At 48.8% G+C, this 20,167-nt stretch overlaps 1 protein-coding gene across 1 annotated transcript; it reads right to left on the minus strand.

Moving 5' to 3' along the window:
- Window positions 1-269: 269 nt before the first annotated feature.
- LOC139055605 (uncharacterized) lies at window positions 270-9,389 on the minus strand. Its single transcript, XM_070533124.1, has 7 exons — window positions 9,239-9,389; window positions 6,664-6,736; window positions 6,414-6,508; window positions 4,593-4,694; window positions 4,475-4,519; window positions 2,508-2,561; window positions 270-571 (listed from the first exon to the last, which is right to left on the minus strand). Exons 1-7 carry the CDS (start codon window positions 9,296-9,298, stop codon window positions 425-427), a joined length of 576 nt encoding a protein of 191 aa, XP_070389225.1. The 5' UTR covers window positions 9,299-9,389; the 3' UTR covers window positions 270-424.
- Window positions 9,390-20,167: the final 10,778 nt, after the last annotated feature.

Here is a 20,167-nt window from a genome sequence, read left to right on the forward strand (position 1 = left end):
CAAGACGCATTACGCAGCACGGACCTGGCGGAGCAGCTCTGGGCCGTCCAGCGAGCCCACGATGCGGCCAGGGAGTTACAACTCCCGGTCCCAACGTGAGAGTAGCCCGCTCTATGGGACCTTGCGCACCGTAGCTCGCAGGACCTTTCTATAAAGTTACTCCATCCATCCATGCAAAGCCACACTCTCCTTCACATATGCCGCGAGCAGGCGGTATCGCATTTAGGCGCGCCTCGGCGACCGCATGCTTGCTCATCTTCAGCTGTCGGTTTCAAGGTTGAAACAATTCACGCTTTAATTGTTCGCACGTCCGTCGTGCTCTGCAAGCTTTCTCGCGCCACTGCCAGCACAAATAAATATGAAGGAGCTGTCTGTCGAAGCAGTGGCGTCTCCACTGGCTCTAACATGCATGTACACAGCGTCATCAGTTGCTCGTGCCAGCTGCGAGGGCGCCGGGGGAGGAGCTGTCACCAGTCTTCTCTCTTGGCTTCTCCACCTCCACCTCCACCTTAGCGTCGATCGCCGCCTTGCACCTCTCGGTGTAACTGGCCATTGCGGCCACGAAACCACACTGCGAATACAAACCATCCGGGCGTCTTGGGCGGGTCGTTTCAAAGCGCTGTGCAAGCAACTGGGCTTTGTGCGTGAACGAATCCCCTTTCTCCGTAAAAGATAAAGAAAGAAAAAAAAAGAAGCGACCCCGTGTGGGCTCTATCGAGGACGGGGCCGCAAAGGGCTGCGTGAAACGTCATACGAGTGCTTACGAGGGTGAATGGGCCCCGTAGGGCACAGAAATGGACGTAATGAAATGCGTAAGCTACATTTATAGACGCCCTACAAAACTTGCATGCTATACTTACACCCGCCGCGGTTGCTCAGTGGCTATGGTGTTGGGATGCTGAGCACGAGGTCGCGGGATCGAATCCCGGCCACGGCGGCCGCACTTCGATGGGGGCGAAATGCGAAAACACCCGTGTGCTTAGATTTAGGTGCACGTTAAAGAACCCCGGGTGGTCAAAATTTCCGGAGTCCTCCACTACGGCGTGCCTCATAATCAGAAAGTGGTTTTGGCACGTAAAACCCCAAATATTATTGTTATGCTATACTTGTGATTCAGCTAGTGGGTGTGCAATGGTGCTCGCTTCCTGTTCCTAGTGGGCCCGCCGTGGCCAAAGGTGGTGGGCGCGGATTGGCCATCCCTGTGACCGATACGCGAGGCTCTCCTCGCACGAGTCCATTTCTAGACCACACGTGTCGAATACGCAGGCGCCACAGCAGAGCAACAGTCAAATTTGCACAAGAACTTCTCTCATAACTCCTGATGATCATGTTCCATGAATTGCCCCTATACTGCAATAAAGCGAGCTCCCTCAAGCACAAGCACTGCAGTCTGTAGTCACGTTAATATGCATAGTAGTGCACATTTCATGATTAAATGCCACATGCACACCGTTACGTTTGAACAGAGGTAACATTTCAGTGTTTGTGACGCCTTGATTGCTTGTTTGTTATGCAGAGACGCGAAACGAGTGACACCAACGTTACATTAGCTATGTAGCTTGAGTCACTTAAGAGCCACTTGTTTTTATAACCAATGCGCATGCATGGAGATGTGAACATTATTGGTATTGGAAAGCGGAATGTTGGAAATTATCTCCTCACTGATGTGCTGCATATCTTGTTGCACAAGAGCTGGACATCTTCTGAATGATATTGTTTTCGTTCAATTCATTCTACAACAAATTTATTTATTTTTACTTATTTACAGATACTGCAGGCCCTTGTCGGGCCCATGCAGGAGTGGATACTAAGAATACAAACAAGAGAAGTAAATTTAAACTAATTACTTGACATAATTGCAAAGATAATAATACATACAAAAGTGAGAAAAACAAAAAAACATGGCAATACACTGGACATAGATGACAAATGAATACGCGAACAGGGCAATATTATCAACTCAGAGTGTACACCACTTGGACTCGAATTTCAATAAAAGTTGACAGTACTAATACATTCAACAAATGATTCCAGCGAAGCGGAGAAGTTCTGCGAGAAGTTGTTTATTCGTTTTACTGAACAGTTTTTTAGTGCATACCGTTTCATTAGTTGAATAAGCGTTTGATCTTTTCGCGCAGTTTTAATGTCCACCTCTGCGAGTATTCTTGCTCAAGAACTGGAATTTTATTACTTACAGCAGGCGATCACTAGAAATTCCAGAAAGCATACAACTGATCACACCATTACTCGGAAACGCGCAGCGGCTTACGCGACTGCGTGAATTGCATTTATAGCATTCGCAGAGCGGGCATGTTTTTTACAGGTCCGTGTATCTGCGTGCGCTCGAATTACCGCTGCACGCGAGCACAAGTCAGCGCGGTGAATTTCTATCATCGTCTGTGCTTCGAGAAGCGGACGAATCGGTGGAGTCGAAGGAGAGCGATTGTTCTTTTTATCAGCATGAAAAAGAAAGCAAAAGAAGAGAACAGCTGAAACAGAGTACTCACCTCTATCGCAAACATGATCCCAACAGGAAACAGCCATACATCTTCAAACAGAAGCTGTTGACATGCAAGAAATACTCAATCAACCTACGAAAAGCAATGCGGCAGGTATGTCGTCTACACGCACAGCCGCAGCACCAATATTTAAAATAAAACCAGAATTAAATTGTTGCACCCAAGTTTAAAGCAAGTGCTGACGACATGTATGGCTGGGGCAATTGGTTGGCCATCGTTGTGTAAAGGCACCACCGCAATGACAGACACTTGCCCGAACACCGTAAGAACTGGCGTTTATTTACTTTTTTTTTTCTTTTCTCGTGCACGTGTTCACAAATGTTTTTCAGGTAACATGCATCGGCACTTCTCTGGCGACCCTCCCCGACGATAGCTTAAGTGGCGATGTCGCGTTGCACATGGTCGAGGTGGACAATCCTATTCCGGTCGAGGCGTCCGCATATTGATGAAACCGAAATGCAAAATGACAAAAAAAAAAACGCGCCCTTGCGCCTATATTTAGGAGCACCATATAAGGAAGCGCCGCTGGTGTGGACAACATTAATTATTCCAGGAGTTCCTCGCTGCACAGTGTGCCTCGCATTCAGATTGTAGTTCCGGCACAAAAAAACGGTAGATTATTATATTTTTATCTTGTCTGGCCGTAGTTTACTTGAATGGTAGTTCAATGGTAATCGCCAGGACCGATGCGGGCATTCATTTTATTACGGCAATTATTTCGCACCGTCTCACTATCAATTAATTATCACTATCACTTTAATTTCACGATCAATTAATTATCGCTATCACTTTAATTATTTCACTATCAATTTATTCATACTTGGTGATCAACGTGACTGTTCATATCACGACGGGACTTTGCAATGGTGCTCGACGCCGTGTAGTTAATGGAGGGTTGTCCACACTTGATTATGATCGCGCTAAGGTGTGTAAGCGCGATATAGCGATGCTTAGACTGATGCCCCTGTGCTCAAAACATGGCGGTACATCGGATTTTAATAGGGCTTAGCGCCATCTATGCGCAGAAAGCGACACTTCCTAGCAAAAAAAGAAAAAGAAAGTGACGCTATATTTTATATAAAAGAAGTGACGTCATTGTCGTTAGTACTTGCGGGAAAATTGTCTTTGTGTTTATACCAATAGGCAAGCTTTTTTTGTGTGTGTGAAGTGTCCCGCAACTTGACATGACTCCACTAGGCGTTGGTAATTTCACTCATATGACATTGTAAATAACAGAAGCGGGGAAAAACTTGCAGGTAGATGCAAGCCGTATACGAGAGTCAATATCGCTCTGTGTTATCCTGTCTCCCTGTCCTTTTAATGCCATGCGCAATCCAGGGTTCGAGTCTCGGACCAGGACGAATTTCACAACTGCGAGGCTTTTCTTTCAAGGAACCGGTTGCGGTTTCTTTTCTAGCAACTGCTACGAACGGGTGGCTGTCTCATCTTCCCTTGATTAATCCGGACATTGTTCGTCAAGTTGTGTGACCTTAGCTTGTCCTATTCCGCTTCACATTGCAAGCGCAAGACTTGCCTAACTTTTCTAACGCACGACCGCGCTCCTCCTGAACTGCAAATACCCGCCGTGGTTGCTCAGTGGCTATGGTGTTGGGCTGCTGAGCACGAGGTCGCGGGATCGAATCCCGGCCACGGCGGCCGCATTTCGATGGGGGCGAAATGCGAAAACACCCGTGTACTTAGATTTAGGTGCACGTTAAAGAACCCCAGGTAGTCAAAATTTCCGGAGTCCTCCACTACGGCGTGCCTCATAATCAGAAAGTGGTTTTGGCACGTAAAACCCCATAATTTAATTTTTTTTTGAACTGCAAATCCATCATTCGCACTTTTATCGTTTCCTTTTTTTTTCTTTTCAACTTCGCTTTGTGTGCTGACAGTGCGACTGTGCCGTATTCGCCAGATGCTACACCATCGCGAGACGGGTCTTGAGCGCTCACCTCTTTACGCGAATCGTCGCCGGCCATTTCGGAAAGGTTCCACGCCTGAAACAGGATTTCGCGGTGGTTAGACAGCAGAACAGCTCAGCGATGCGTAGCGTAGCCTTGAGTGTCTCACCGATAGCTCGGCCTTCACTTCGCGGAGGAAAATGTAGACGACCGTGCCCACGAGGCGCACCGAAACGCCCGTCAGGCCTATCGTCATCCATCGCACGTTGTCCTGCGCGCAGATATGAGCAGAAGTCGCTTCGCACTGTTCCCCGGCTCATTTTGAACAACTATTGTCTTGCGACAAGAATTTTCAAATAACAGATGACGCTTCCGGAATTATGTCAGCTCACGCTTCTCTATATTTAGTTTAACAGAAAAGAAAATGAAAATATACGGGTACACGGCTCTTTAGCGTCGGACATTCCGAAATCCAAATACACTACTCGGGAAAGGCTAAGACAGAAACAGGATGCAGACAAGAAAAGGTCGGCATACACTAGGAGAGAGAGAGAGAGAAAACGTTATTTGGTTCATTAAGGGTTTAGCGTTCGGTCTTCGTCTTCATCGCTGCTTAAACTGCTGTAAACGTTAGATTGCTAACTAAATTACCACGGACATTGTCACGCGCGCACAGGCAAACACGAATATATATCTCACTCGTTGACCGCAGACACTCGAGATCATAACGCTGGCGTGATGAAGAGCGGCAGCTGCGGCGAGCGAACTCATCTTCGTGTTGCCTCTCACTTCAGCGCAAACGAGGCGCGCGAAAACACAGCGCGCACAGAGCCATCAGTTATCTTCGGTTGGCTAGCATTCAAACCCACGACAGATTGCCTCTAAGATAGGACGTGCGCGGCTGCTGCTAAGCCACCGCAGCTGGAGTAGGAACGGATATGCGCACTAACCGGCCACCTTTCACCCCCACACCCGCGCTATCGCGCGCACGTCTCCCCGCTTCTCGCCTTGCGATCGTCAGAAGACAGCGCGCACCGTCCATGATTTCGTCCCTTGGGAGCGCAAGAAGACATCGCTGCATCAGGCCACCATCCTTTTCGTCTCGACCTCGCAACCTTCGCTCGCGCCTACAGAAAACGGCGCGCGACCGTGATGCTGTCGCGCTTGCTCTTTATAAGGAACACCACGCCGACGGCGACGGCGATGGTGGAAATTAGCCTGGAGTGTCGACATAATTGCTATCGCAATAAAAAAAAGAATAGTGCAGGGCAGACACGTAATCCTACTCTCAGATGTCCATGATATTATTGTCTAGTAAAAAAAAAAAGTTGGAAAGTGGTTTAGCCTATACTTTATAACGATCAAAGAGTGCCTACATGAGAGAGATAGTTCGTGGTGAGAATGGCGCATGCGCACTGCGCGCGGCTATCTATCCGTCGCCGCTCGGGTAAGGGGATTAGCATAAGCGCCGGACTGCTCTATTTTTTTTTTCTATCTGCGCTGTCTTCGGGATCGGTATGCATTTTAAGACCGCTTTTTATCTGGGGATATCTCTCCAGGTTGCCTAAAGTGCCACGGGTACGCTGGTCATATAGAGGTCATACCACGATATGATCTACTTTGTTTCTATCCGCATGTTGTGAATGAAATGATTCTGGGGTTTTACTTGCGAAAACCACGATCTTATTAAGAGGCACGCCGTAGTACAGGACTCCGGATCTTTGACGCGCCCCCAATGCATGGGGCACGGGCGTTTTTGGCATTTCGCACACATCTAAACGCAACCACCGCCACGGGGATTTGATCCTGCGACCTCGCGCTTAGCAGCGCTACTCCATATCAGCTAAGCCATCGGGGCGGGTCGGCATGTTGTTATTGTTGGTGGTGTCATAGTCGTACTTGTTTGGTATGACCGCGTTTTTGTTGTTGTTGTTCTTGTTGTTGTACCAGTTCATCGTGAATTCATGCTTCTCCATAGCGGTATACGCACCCTGGCTGCGGCGACCATCCAAGTGATGATGAACCCGATGTTAGCCGCCATCAGAACAGAGCTGAAGCCCCAGGAGATCCAGACATGCGGGCGTGCTTCGCGCCAATTATTTGTATTAGTAGTAGTTATTGGTATTCGTAGTAGTAGTAGGCAGTATAGTAGTAATAGTAATAGTAGCAGCAGTAGTAGTAGTACTATTAGTAGTAGTAGTAGTCATAGTAGAAGGGGTGGTGGCGCTACATGTGCTTACTATTTGCGTCGCTCAGAATCGCCATCCTGTACATGAAGGTCATCTGTATCCCCAGGGCCAGAACCATCACCACCTATAAGGAGCATGGGGAGCAAAATACTGCGTGACCTGCCATGGCATATCAACGAGCTGCGATGCACAAATAAAGAAAACTAAAAAGAAAAAGACCCTGACGTACAAGTTAAGCACAAGATAACTGACAGGCTACAGTGATGCTTTGGCTGCCTTAACTCAAATGTAAAGTGAGCGTCACTTATGTCAAATCCCTGGCACTCTCCATTTCCCGCCCGACGAAGAGCATCGTCGTTGCAACGTATAGAGCGGAGATGAGCAAAGCAAGTCTTGCGCGAGAAGCGCTGTCGCCCCAGTCACTGACGCGTCCGACAGAAAATACCGCCCCTGCTCAGTTAGGGGTCAAATCATATCAAATGACATCGTTTTCCTTCGTTAGATTCAGAAAGTCCGAAACACAGGTAAATTAGTAAAGATTGCGAAAATCGGAGACTGGACCATGGTACCGTAAACAGCAATTATGACAACTAAACAGGCAGATTAGAAAGTAATTCAATGAACAAACGCAAACAGCTTAGGCAAATGAATACAAGATGGTTAAGCAATATTATTATATACAATACGAACGTATCAGATCAATTACACGTAATCCAATGGAAAATTCAGGAAGAAAGGCAGTAAAAACAAATATAGAACATCGAGTAAATTAGGACTAATCCAAAAGAAAAGCTTTAATGGACACAGCTAACGTAGCTAACGAGTATGAATATGTTGATGCATGAGTGAAAATATTCCTTCCAATTGCCTCGAAAGCTGGAGAGAATATTCCATAACTACATGGCGATTTACATGGTGTAAACTGTTACTGGCAGCAAATCCAGCGCGGTTAACGATTAACAAATACAAATTTCATAATTAGCGCGCTGTAGGGGAAAAGAAGGTCATGGGCAGCGCATCTAGTCAGGTTATAATTAGTCTGCAAATTACTATAAATGGGTGCATACAAAAGTGGATAGACACGTTTAGTTTCGTTTGCCATAGCGTTTGCCATAGTCGGCGCCCATTGAAATATAAGGTAGCGTGAGCTCCGCGTTTACCGTCTGTTACGCTCAGCCGAGTGTTATACAAGCTCAGCGGTAAAGGTGTAGCGCCCAAAGTACGTGCCAGCAGAGGAAGACAGAAACGCTGCCCTGCAGCTCCACCACGGATCCCCGACTGAGCGAGACTTTGTCGTTGCACTAGGGTGGTTGCTTGAGCTAGCTGATAATCCATGATCAAAAATAACGTACAGCGCGAAAGACAAGGACTGCGAAGACGACATACACAGCGCTGACTTCCAACAACATTTAATTGCGTCGCCACATCGTGTGTATACATACAAGAAAGGGCATGCGCAGAAAATGAAAGGCAGTCACATGGGGTGTTCTAACATCCAGTCACTGAACTAAGAGCATGATCACCAGAAAAATAAAAAAATAAAAAAACATTACGATTTCTATCTGTTTAGATACGTGACTTCACCAGGGGTCAGGGCAATAGAGGGGGCACTAACGCAAATACTACCAAGTTTCCCGATGAAATCAGCTTCCACAATTTCCCGAGCGAGCTGCGAGCTGTGTCTCGCTAAAACTTCAGAATCTTCAAAGAGAGGCATGAAGCCGCAGTCCCGGCAATGCATGCCCTTTCTTGTATATATACACACGATGTGGCAACGCAATTAAATGTTGTTGGAAGTCAGCGCTGTGTATGTCGTCTTCGCAGTCCTTGTCTTTCGCTCTGTACGTTATTCTTGTCGTTGCGTCCGCTTCGTCGTTTTTGCAGCCAAACGCACTCGGCTTCTCTCGACAACCTCTCGACAACCTCTTGACATTGCGCGCGCATGCGGTCAACGCGCCGTCGAACAGCGGGGCGGCACGACACCGACAGCGGCGACAACGGCAGTAGCCCGAAGAGGTTCTCTTCGCCTACATACATATACACGCTTTTCTACGCTCTTCCATCGCCTCCCTACCTCTGACACGTGAACAGCTTCCCACGCTTTACACCCATACACATTTTTTATGCGAAGCATACTAGCCGCGCAACCACGCTCTTCCTTGCTGCGCCGCGCGCGGCCGCGTAGCTACCATATGACGTCATAACAGCTGCAAAAGCGGAGGCTCAACTCGTGCGCTCGCTTGCGGCCGCGTAGCTACATAGCCGGGTCTCAGCTCGTGCGCTCGCCTGCATGAGTTGTTTCTTCGTCTAGCCGAACCAAGTATAGCCAAGCACCAGCAGTTCACCAGGCTAAACAGTGGTTCAACAACTAAAATAAAGGCTAGTATGCTTCGCATCCTGGGCTTAACCTTAGCTAAGCCACAGCCATTTTTTTTTCAGCATTGACACTCCTATGCTAACGCAATGAATTACGTCGGCAGGGAGGGGTAACACCGGGGGCACAGAGGACTCGACGCGATTCACTCAACACTGCGTGACGCTACGCCATGGCTTAGATTATCTTTTTCGACAAGTGCCCTGCTAATCGTCGAGCGTACGTCATGGTGAATCATCGTGCAGTTCTCACCGTGAAAGCGAGGGCCAGACCCCTCACCCAGTTCCTAGAGTCCAAGAGGGAAGCAGGCATTATCGGAATCGGAGTGGATTTCCTTCTTGTCGTGTGTTGTCCTGTCCTTCTCCGATGGCGCTATTCTTCTTCTGCTTCTGCTTCTATGTCTTCGAGAAGCATGGCACGTGCCACCACTGCAGGCGATGGACCAAGGAAGAAGAACAAGAAGAAACTTTATTAATGAATGGAGGAGGAATGAACTTTTATTGCAGAACCAGCACTTTATGATGGCCGGGCCTAAGCCTCCCACGAAGGGACGTCGAGGGCTTGCCTCGCCGTCGCCTCGCGGGCGTGCTGGGTCGCCCAGGTTTGGTCGTCGAGGGCGGAGCTCCGCAGAGCCCCATGCAACCTCGACGAGAGAGTCTTGGAGGAGGAGGAGCAAATTTAATGAAGAGAAAGGAGGAGAGGTCGGCCTGGAGAGCGTGCCTCTTGCCTGCTACTCCTCACTAGGGAAAGGGGAAGTGGGAAATGCAGGGAAAGGTAGGTGGCGGGTGATTATGTCATGGTACAATGAGATACTATATACACGTTGTCCTATATGCGGATGCTCACTGTTGACGCAATAAACGTAAGAGCAATCTTGTCCATACAAAAAGTAATCTTGTCACAAAAAGTTAATGCGCAAACACATTTCGCACTAACTGCACGTCTCACAGCTTCTAGAGGTGATCGTCTAAACCAGTCTCACTCAAAAAGTTAAAAAGTAATATTATGGCACGTTGGGCACAGTGAACACTCCTCCACGCGCCCAAAAGCTTTTCTTCTGAAAAGGAGCGGGAGATTTAGATTTGAGTGTTCTTCGTTCGGCCGCATATTGAGGCCACACGCAAAGTACGTGAGCTATTGTCTCAAGAGTGTGACAGACGCTACATTCAGGGTCACGAGGGAGTCGTGGTGTTAGTCTGTGTGTACTGTGCTGGGCACTCCCACAGCATATGCGGTAGCGCAGCCGGGTGAGTGCCACAGCACCGGCAGTTGGGGGTAGTGTAGACGTCTGGAAATATGGAAATGAATGGTCCGGCAGTTTCTTTTTCTGGTGGTCTCGGGTGGCGGCTTGAAGTCCTGGGACTCGGGCGGCATCTTCGGCTTGCCGGAGGGCAAGGAGGTAAAATTACATGATGGAGGTTAGCATCCCGAGACTGCACACATTTTCAGCATCTCAGGCCGCAGTGGACGGCTCCGGATTTTTATTTCCACCGCGTGGGGTTCTGCGATATGCCTAAATATGTGCCTTTGATATGCCCTAAGTATTCATAAATTTAAATACAGCAGCGTTCTTCCTTTCTTTCTTTTTTTTTTTGCATTTCGCCCTCGCAGAATTGTGGACACCGTGGCGGGAAAACGAACTCGCAGCTACGCGATTACATCCAACATTTTCCGGTAGAAATTTGCCGGAACAAATTTTACAAAAAAGAAAGAAAACTAGATAGAAAGAAAATGTAATTGTGCGCATCGCCGTTAGTTGTTGTTGTCCTGAGTGGTTGTGGCGCATACCCACAGTGGGGGATTGGCCAGGTTAAATTAGGTGCATAAAAACAAAGGAATTAACAATTTGAACGTTGGAGCTTAGGAGGCAAAAGTTTTGTGAGAGGGAAAAAAGCAATCAGAAGAAAACCGCGAATCAACAAAATAATCATAGACAATTGTCAATGGTTTCCTTCCTGCCTTTTCATTTCTCTCTCTCTCACTCACTCTCTCTCTCTCGCTCGCTCTCTTTTGACCGCTTCACTAACGCATTGTTACACGTAAACTCCAAGATATGCGCTCATTCTGTCTTTCTTTTTTTTTTTTTCTTGAACGACCGGTTTGCCTTGCTCGTTTAAACGTTCCACGATCTTGTGCATATTGCCTTTTCTTCGAAATCCTGGCCAGAAATATTCCGAGAAAGTGAAATTTCTCCGTACAGAACCTTTAATGTAGCACTGGTACACGAATCTTGGATCTTGTCTTGCCTTGGCTAACGACCTAGCTATCACGTCACGAAATCGGGTTTGCTTCAGCGCATGACTTATGGCGACGAGCACAAGTTTCGATTTCAGAGGGACACGAGAGGAAGCCGTAACTTCTCGTGTGACTCCGTAAACGCAGCTGGTGACGTGTTCGCACAAAACTGCGACCTGAATGCGTCGCGCCATTTACGTATGCACAAAGCCACCTTGTGTCCTCGCCGTCTTCGTCGTCATCCTGATCGTTATCCAGCGGAGATGGATGGATGGAAACACCTTTATTTTCGATTTTCCTCGCAGACGGTAGTCGCCTACTTGGGCGCCATGCACAGGAGTTCTGAGCTTGCCGTACTGCTACTGGGTGGTGGGTGACCAGATAGGCTGGGTAAAGTAAAAGCCGCCGATCTCTACATTGAGGTACGCTCACTTGCATAGAGTTTCTCACTACAACACCTAGAGGGTAATCTGGCGCCACCGTCTATGGGAGTTTCTTAAGGGGGCACCGTGCCCTCATGGGAATGACGGTATATGTGTCTGCGAGGCTCGTGTTGGCTGGTGTTGTAAGAGGCTTCGTCTAAAACGTGGATATGGCTATGCAAATAACGCGTTCTCAGACTAAAATCTTCATAAAATGTTTCCATTTACGCATATTACATCTTTACTCACCCACAATGCATGACCAAGCGAAGAAAAGCAAGAACAGACGACCAATTGTTTCAAAGCGAGCGCAAACCTTGTCGTCTGTCCTCCAACTTTAGCGGCCCGCTGATACTTTTTACGCAACATGTAGTCGTACACACAATAAGAAGTTCTCATAGTTAAACAAAACATGTTTTCGCGTAATAATAAAGCTAAAACAGCTTTTTACGTGCTGTTCTAGTAGAAAATGAATCATTGTGACAGATGGAACGGTACTCGCCGAGCGCGTCTTCAAGGCGTCCTGTCTCTACGAGAACGATGCCAATCCGAATCCACAATATACCGGCATTCCCATGCATACCACAGCGCAGCAGCGCCAGATTTCCCTCTAGGTAATGTAGTGAGAAACTCTATGCTCACTTGGGACTCTACTGGTGGTCTTTCTGTTCATTTGTTTGTTCCACGCTTTATTTTAAAGGCAATATCTTTCTAAGAAAGTTTCCCTTTACTTTTCCGCATAGGGTGCGCCTGTTTCTCGACTGTTTCTGCCTCTTTCGTGGAACGATCCTGAAGATCGTGCCGTCCATATATAAGTGCACCGGGTATGTATGTATCATGTATGTATGTGCACCCAAGGTGCGACTGGGTATGTGCAACTGATGCTACTCGGTATGTGATGACACTGTATGGGCTACCGGGCCCCTGGGTATGTACCTATGTACCTGTGGGCCTCTGAGTGCTAGAAGTGCGTTTTGTGCGAACGCTAAACCTCGCAGAATTTAAAGATGCTCGGGTTCTTTAACAGTGCAAGCAAGTAAGAAAGCCATAAACGACAACTTTCCGGCGGTTCCCGCCAAGTCATTATGGCGCGAACCATCGTCGTATGGTCAGAGCAGTTTATGGATATCGACCTCCTACGTCAAGTACATGACGTCCCCGGTGGTGAAGTTGAAAGACATAGCTTTTTCCTTTCTTTCGTACCCTCCCTTTGCTTTCTATGACTGTATTTGTCTAAGTTGCTTCAGCTCGGTGTTCTTTCATAGCTCAGCTGCCAATTCGTAAGCGTTCGATCGTTCGCAATGCTCTGCTGTCATCAAGAATGCAAAAGTCATTACGTTGCCAGGAGCCCGCAGCCACTGGCGGCCAGCGAATCTTCGCGCATCAGCCAATCGTAGTTCTTGAGGCACGAGATCTCCCTCCTGAGCATCCGGGCCGGTGCAATGTGACGCGCAGTAAGGCTTGCGCTTTTCCACGCAGAGTAAACTTGCGGAGACACATGTGGAGCAGTCTCCTAGCAATAAGAACGCAGCATTCATTGCGGAGGTGGCACGCTCCGTCGTAAGGCACTCACTACGGTGATGGGGCCCATCATAATAGTGCATGCGCTGTTATGACACAGTGCATCAGTATTCATTAGCCTGCGGCCCCTGAAGCGGTATGTGCCTAAAGCCCCCAACCCCATTCTCCCTTGTCTACGCAATGGGTCGCTTCACTCGTCTTGGCCGTAGCCCTCTGTACCAGGCATGGTGGTGAAACAAGCACGACAGAAGTCAAACGAGAAAAAATATAATGCGGCAACATAAAATAAATACACTGTAAGCACTATTAACGTACTTCGTCGTTTTAATTCGTACATAGCCATGATCATCTTCCCTGTTCTTCTACTTCTTCGCGCGTGAGCTGGGGAGTTGTCTTTTTTGGAATAAACAGCGCTGGACAACTTGATCGGTCTCGGTATTATAATACATATTTTTTTCTTTAGACTGCCTGGACACGATTCCAACCCAGGACGCAGTAAACATGAGCTCAAAGCTCTACCGCGGCACGACGATACAATAGCTTTTTATTATTGTATATAGAAATATGAGTACCGTCATCCGCAAATGATTAATCACATTACGTTTCGACACACACGAAGAACAAACGCACGCGTTGGACTGCGTGGCGCTCCGAAACAAAACGGAAAGGTTCGATTCGACGCAGGTTCGGCATCGGCTGCTGTCGCCCAGTCACTATTGTGCTACGGATCCCTTTCATTCAACTCCAGGCTGTAATGTGGAAAGACATAACTGTGCTTCTCCGCCCTTCTTCCCGCCTTCCGCAGGCTGCTAGCTTTGCTTAAATTTTTTTCCCCGTGGTGCTAAATGATAGACAAACTGAAGCCCTGAAACCGTGGCCTCAGCATCGGGAAAGCGAAGGGGCGCGACCAAAAAACTAGAAGAATGATGGAATAAAGATATCGCTGCAAAAATAAAACGCACTCTGGCTTCTGAGAAAACGTACATTTTATGGACACGGTGAAATAAAGAGAAAATCACCCTTTCAGATAGGTGTACATTTAGCTTAAGTACACTTCTGTATGGGCCTAAAAAGGCGAGTTATGGGCACGAGAAAACATTCTTAAACAGACAGACAGACAGACAGACAATGAACTTTTATTGAGGTCCTGAGGGACTAGCCGGTGGAGACCCGTTGGGGCCCCCGGCTCGCCGCTGGCTGCTCCCATGTCGGAATCGGGAGGCCAAGCCTCTCCGCTCTTTCACGGGCCCTCTGGACGGACATGGACTGGAACTTGAGTTGCGTACTAGATATGGCCTCGTCCCAGTCCCGTTCGCTGGTGAGGGACGTATCCCGTAACGCAGGACACTGCCAGAGCATATGAGGTAGAGTGCTAACCTCCCCACAATCCGGGCACTGTGGGTCAATTTCTGGATAAATCCAGCTTAAGAAACTTCGCGAGGGATATGACCTCGTCTGAAGCATCCTAAGCGTGATCGATTGTGATCTGCATAAATTTGGATGTGGAGGCGGGAAGCGCCTGCGTTCCTATTTATAATGGGAGACGATCTCGTGAAATGTTAATAACGGGTCGCTGTGGCCGAGCTCCTCCGGATCCAATGTAGCCCCATCGCCGTCGCGGCGCGTTAATTCTCGCGCACGGCGGTGAGCAATTTCATTGGGGTTCGGGCGGCTCGGCAGCACGTTGTCGCCCATGTGAGCTGGGAACCATGTAATATAATGCACGGGGTCACAATTAGTACCGGACTTGTTTTTCAGAATCACCTCCACCTGTCTCGCAACCATTCCCGAAGCGAAAGCCCTGACGGCCGCGCGTGAGTCAGTGTAGATATACGGCCTTTTTGAATCCTGCATCGCCAGCGCCACCGCCACCTGTTCTGCCACGTCGGCCGTCACAGCGCCTACCGAGGCCGCAGATAGGAGCTCGCCCTTTTCGCTGACCGCCGTGACCGTGAATTTACCGGAGCGCCCATATTGAGCTGCGTCCACGAAGGCTTCCATGCCGACCGTTTTCTTCAATATCGCCCTGGCACGAGCTGCTCGCCTGCCCGCATTATGTTGCGGGTGAACGTTTCTAGGGAACGGACTGACAACGTAGGTCCCTCTGGAGTTCTCGTCCAGCTGAACCACCTCGCTGTGATTGAAACGTGGCTGCAAGCCCGCAGCCTCCAAGAGGCACCTACCGGCGCTGGAGCCCGAAAGCCTCGTGATCTGCGCCGCTCGTTGCGCCTCTATGAGTTCGAGGGTCGTGTTATGAACGCCGAGCTGCATTAGCGTGTCCGTGCTCGCCGTGATCGGAATACCCAGTACCTTCTTGACGCTTTTCCGCATCAACGTGTCAAGCTTGTCCCTTTCAGTCTTTGTCCACTGCAGGGCCGAGACCACATAATTGATGTGGCTCACAAGAAAAGCGTGATGCACCCTAAGTAGGTTGTCCTCGCCTAGGCCCCCCTTCTTATTGGAGACTCTCATGATTAATCTGAGAATATTCTCGGTTTTGGCGGTCAGGTGCGCAATGGTTTTGGCATTACAGCCCCTGGCATCGAGCAACAATCCTAGAACTCTAATCGAATTCACCCTGGGGATCTTCTGGCCGTCCCGCGTGTATACATCTATGGGGATTTGCTCGAGCGGCACGAGCCCCCGAACCCCCTGCCTTGCCGGTCTGTATAACATAAGCTCTGACTTGGTCGGGGAGAGTTGGAGACCCGTGCCCTCCAGGAAGGACTGGGTCACGTCCAAGGCCTCCTGGAGTGCCTGTTCCACGGCCGCCTCCGAGCCTCCCGGACACCAGATCGTAATGTCATCGGCGTACAGCGCGTGTCCCACGTTTGGCACGGCGGCCAGCCGCTTCGAGAGTCCGTGCATTGCAATGTTAAATAGGAGGGGGGAGATCACCGCCCCTTGTGGCGTGCCTCTGTTTCCTAGCGGGAATGGTTCTGATTTGGTCTGCCCCACCTTGACGACCGCCGTCCTGCCCCTCAGGAAGGACTCCACAAACGCGAAAAATCTACCTCCCAAGTTCAATGCCGAAATCTCATTTAAGATGAAGTCGTGCGACACGGTGTCGAAGGCTTTGGACAAGTCTAGTGTAAGAATGCCCCTGACGTCTCTAGTCCTGTTGTCAATAACCTGTCTTTTTAGCAGTAGCATGACGTCCTGCGTGGAAAGAGATGGTCTAAACCCTACCATATTGTACGAGAACAACCCCTCCCGCTCTATGTGTTTTGAAATCCTGTTATGTATAACATGTTCGGCAACCTTACCTAAACATGACGTTAGCGAAATGGGCCGGAGGTTGTCCAGGCTTGGGGGCTTTCCAGGCTTAGGAATCAGTACCACCGTCGCCTGCTTCCACGAGTCCGGAACACTACCTTCCTCCCATACCTGGTTGATTTCCTTTGTAATGGTGCGAATGGACCGGTCGTCCAGGTTCCTCAAAACCCGGTTGGTTAAGCCATCCGGCCCAGGGGCCGACCTACCATTGAGATTGTAGAGCACCTCCCTGATATCTGCCTCAGAAAACGGATCATCGAGCTTTGGGGCGTCCTCCCCCACGTATTGAGGGCATTCCCGTAGTTCATCCTTTCCTACCGGAAGATACTTTCTTGCCAGGTCTCGGAGAAGGGACGTATCGGAATGACCTTCCTGTTTTTGCTTATGCACAAGTCTATCTACGGAGAGTCTCTGATTACCCTTGGTCTGTTTATCATCGAGCAGGTGCTTAAGAAGGTTCCATTTTCCCCCCGTGCGCATTCGCCCGTCTGCTGCAGAGCAGGCTTCGTTCCATTGTTGCCTGTTGAGCTCCAGACAGTGTGCCTCTATGCTGCGATTAAGCTCCGCGATCTTCTTTCTCAGCCTGCGATTTAGCCTTTGCGTTTTCCACCTCTCCAGCACAGACCTCTTGGCCTCCAGGAGATGCGCCAGGCGCGCGTCCATCCTGGGGGTCTTAAGGTCCGTGGATATTTCCTTGGTGGCCCTTTCAACGTCTATCTTGACCTGCGCGAGTAGATCCTCCAGTGCACCGTACTCCGACTCACCTTCGTCCCGTATCTTTCGGAAGAGATCCCAATCAACGTACTTAAATATCCTAAGCGGGGCCGCTCTGATCCTGATTGATAACGCCACAATGTGATGGTCGCTCCCTAAATTTTCTTGCAAGTTAGTCCAGGCTGCGTCAGTGTTTCTAACAAAAGCCAGATCTGGCATCGTGTCCCTCGAGACCGAGGTGCCTAGCCTCGTGGGAAAGCGGGGGTCCGCCACTAGGGTCAACGCGCAGTCTTCTGCCGTGCTCACTAAGTTCACTCCCTTCGCCGTTTGTCTATTATAACCCCAGGCCATGTGCGGGGCATTGAAGTCCCCTGCCACTATCAGAGGGCTGTCACCCGCTATGGCGACTGCCCTGCCTAGGAGTCCGCGAAAACTCTGCCTCTGATCTGTCGGAGGGCTGTACACATTGAGGACGAATATGCTCTGTTTGATCCTGCCACTAGGGATTATCTCAACCAGCTGCGCCTCCAATCTAGTGCTAGCATCAGCTCTGCCTATTGTGATATCGTGCTCCTGGAAGGAAATTGCCTTCTTAACCATAGTGATCACCCCTCTCCTACCGTCCCCTCTCGTCGAGACAACGCGGTAACCCGAGAAGGTCGCTTCCTCACAAAGGGTCTCCTGTAGGAGCAGGACATGCGGTTTGTCCGCTTGTGCTTTCACGAACTGTTGTAGCGAGGCCTTGCGCCTCTTGAAGCTGGCACAGTTCCATTGCCACACAAATAATTTGCCTGTGTTGCCCGCCATTGTGTCTCTATATAGTTAGCATCCCCTTGAGCGCGGTGCACTTGCCCGACGCCTCGGAATCCTGATGTGCTTTCTTAACTTTACCGGCCACCTTCAGTCTGCTTACGTCCACAAGCTTAGCCTCCATTATCCCCATTCTGCGGTTGAGGGTAGCAATGGCCTCAGACTGTTTCTTAATAGTCTCGGATTACTGCTCGATAGCTCCGGACTGTGTCTTAATCGCCTCCGCTAATCGATCGAGGAGTTCTGCATTCTTAAATGTGCATTTTTTCTTGGTGTGCAGTAGGCGCAGTCTTTCCGTCGAAGCTTTCTCAGAGACACCGAAGGATATTTTCAAAGCTTTCTTTATTACTATGTTAAGCTTCTCCACTTCAGCCCTTTCGAGTCTAAGGTATACGGCATCACCGTAGGTTACCCTGCTGATGACAAGCGCTTGTGCTATCTTCAAGGCATGCTGTTCCTTTAGCCTATGTCTCTCGGTGCGACCCGTCTCACCAGGCGAGAAACTTTGAGGACAGTCTCTTGGAGCTTAGGAAGAGTCCACGACTCGGCCCCGTCACATATGACGAGGCCAAGGATTCTTAGTGACTCCACCTTAGGTATAGTAACTCCGCTAATTGAGAGTCACTTCGAATTAGGGGGTGACCAGAGGTCGTCCCTTGCTTTCTCTACGTAATGTTAGTAAGTCTGGTTTTTCGGGTGCGTACGAGAGACCACAGGTCTTGAGGTATGCCTCTGTTTTGTTAACGGCTTGTTGTAAACGTGAACAGATGATTTCAAAAACCGAGAACACCTAAACACTGCTTATGACTTCTTGATGGATGGATGGATGCAAAATTTTAATGAAGGTCCTGAGCTACGCTACTCAGCGCGCTGCGGGCCGCTCCCACGCCAAAGCATTAATGTTCAATTGAACGCCGCTCAGGTGTCCTTCGAATTTTAGGCAATGATTAATGTACCACAGCAGTACGTGCTGCCAACGCCATCAAGCAGCAGCAGCAGCTGAAGTCTGGCGTGCCAAAGCCGCATGCCACTGATGTCCTGCGCGAGGAGCGACCGAGGAAGCAGTAGTGGCTACCAAGGGTCGCAGGTGAGCGCAGCAGCTAATCCCAGTGGAAGTCAGTGACAGAGCGAGATAGATAGATAGATAGATAGATAGATAGATAGATAGATAGATAGATAGATAGATAGATAGATAGATAGATAGATAGATAGATAGATAGATAGATAGATAGATAGATAGATAGATAGATAGATAGATAGATAGATAGATAGATAGATAGATAGATAGATAGATAGATAGATAGATAGATAGATAGATAGATAGATAGATAGATAGATAGATAGACAGACAGACAGACAGACAGACAGACGGACGGACGGACGGACGGACGGACGGACGGACGGACGGACGGACGGACGGACGGACGGACGGACGGACAGATAGATAGATAGATAGATAGATAAATAGATAGATAGATAGATAGATAGATAGATAGATAGATAGATAGATAGATAGATAGATAGATAGATAGATAGATAGATAGATAGACAGACAGACAGACAGACAGACAGACAGACAGACAGACAGACAGACAGACAGACAGACAGACAGACAGATAGATAGATAGATAGATAGATAGATAGATAGATAGATAGATAGATAGATAGATAGATAGATAGATAGATAGATAGATAGATAGATAGATAGATAGATAGAGACGGGCCACGCGCCCGCTTCCTAGAGAGTCGCGGAGATGCCCTCTCCCCTCACGGAACACCTGGCGCGCTGTCGCAAATGCTGCTGCACCGTCGCGCTCACTCGCCCACATCGACAAGCGTCCGTGACATGGCGTCACAGCCAATGGGAATTTAGGTGCCGTTTCGCTACTGCAGACGACAGATGACGGCGTTTTCGCTCAACGGGCTGTTTGATGCATTCACATCAAGGCGTTTCTCCCGATAATGGCGATTGTGACGGCGACGATGACGTTAATGATAATGATAGCGTACACGGATTAGTTCGTAAATAATGTAAATATTTTGCTTCGGTTCGCAGGTGCAGATGCAGAGCCTGGATGTTATATCAGACTGACTCTACGTTAACGCCACGTTCTCGTTCATTTTTTTCCTTTTCTGATGCGTCTTTCCTTTCGCATATTCATTTTCCCTCCTCGCAGTATCAATCGACTTACCTGTCTTTCCA

Source organism: Dermacentor albipictus, chromosome 2 (genome assembly GCF_038994185.2).
Source record: "Dermacentor albipictus isolate Rhodes 1998 colony chromosome 2, USDA_Dalb.pri_finalv2, whole genome shotgun sequence".
In the NCBI taxonomy this organism is placed as follows: domain Eukaryota; kingdom Metazoa; phylum Arthropoda; class Arachnida; order Ixodida; family Ixodidae; genus Dermacentor; species Dermacentor albipictus.

Coding starts and splice junctions, on each gene's coding strand:
- LOC139055605 (XM_070533124.1), bottom strand. CDS start 9,298: ATGCCTGCTTCCCTCTTGGACTCTAGGAACTGGGTGAGGGGTCTGGCC. Junction 4,520..4,592: donor AAGTGAAGGCCGAGCTATCG/GTGAGACACTCA, acceptor ATCCTGTTTCAG/GCGTGGAACCTTTCCGAAAT. Junction 2,562..4,474: donor GCGACGATTCGCGTAAAGAG/GTGAGCGCTCAA, acceptor GCATGTCAACAG/CTTCTGTTTGAAGATGTATG.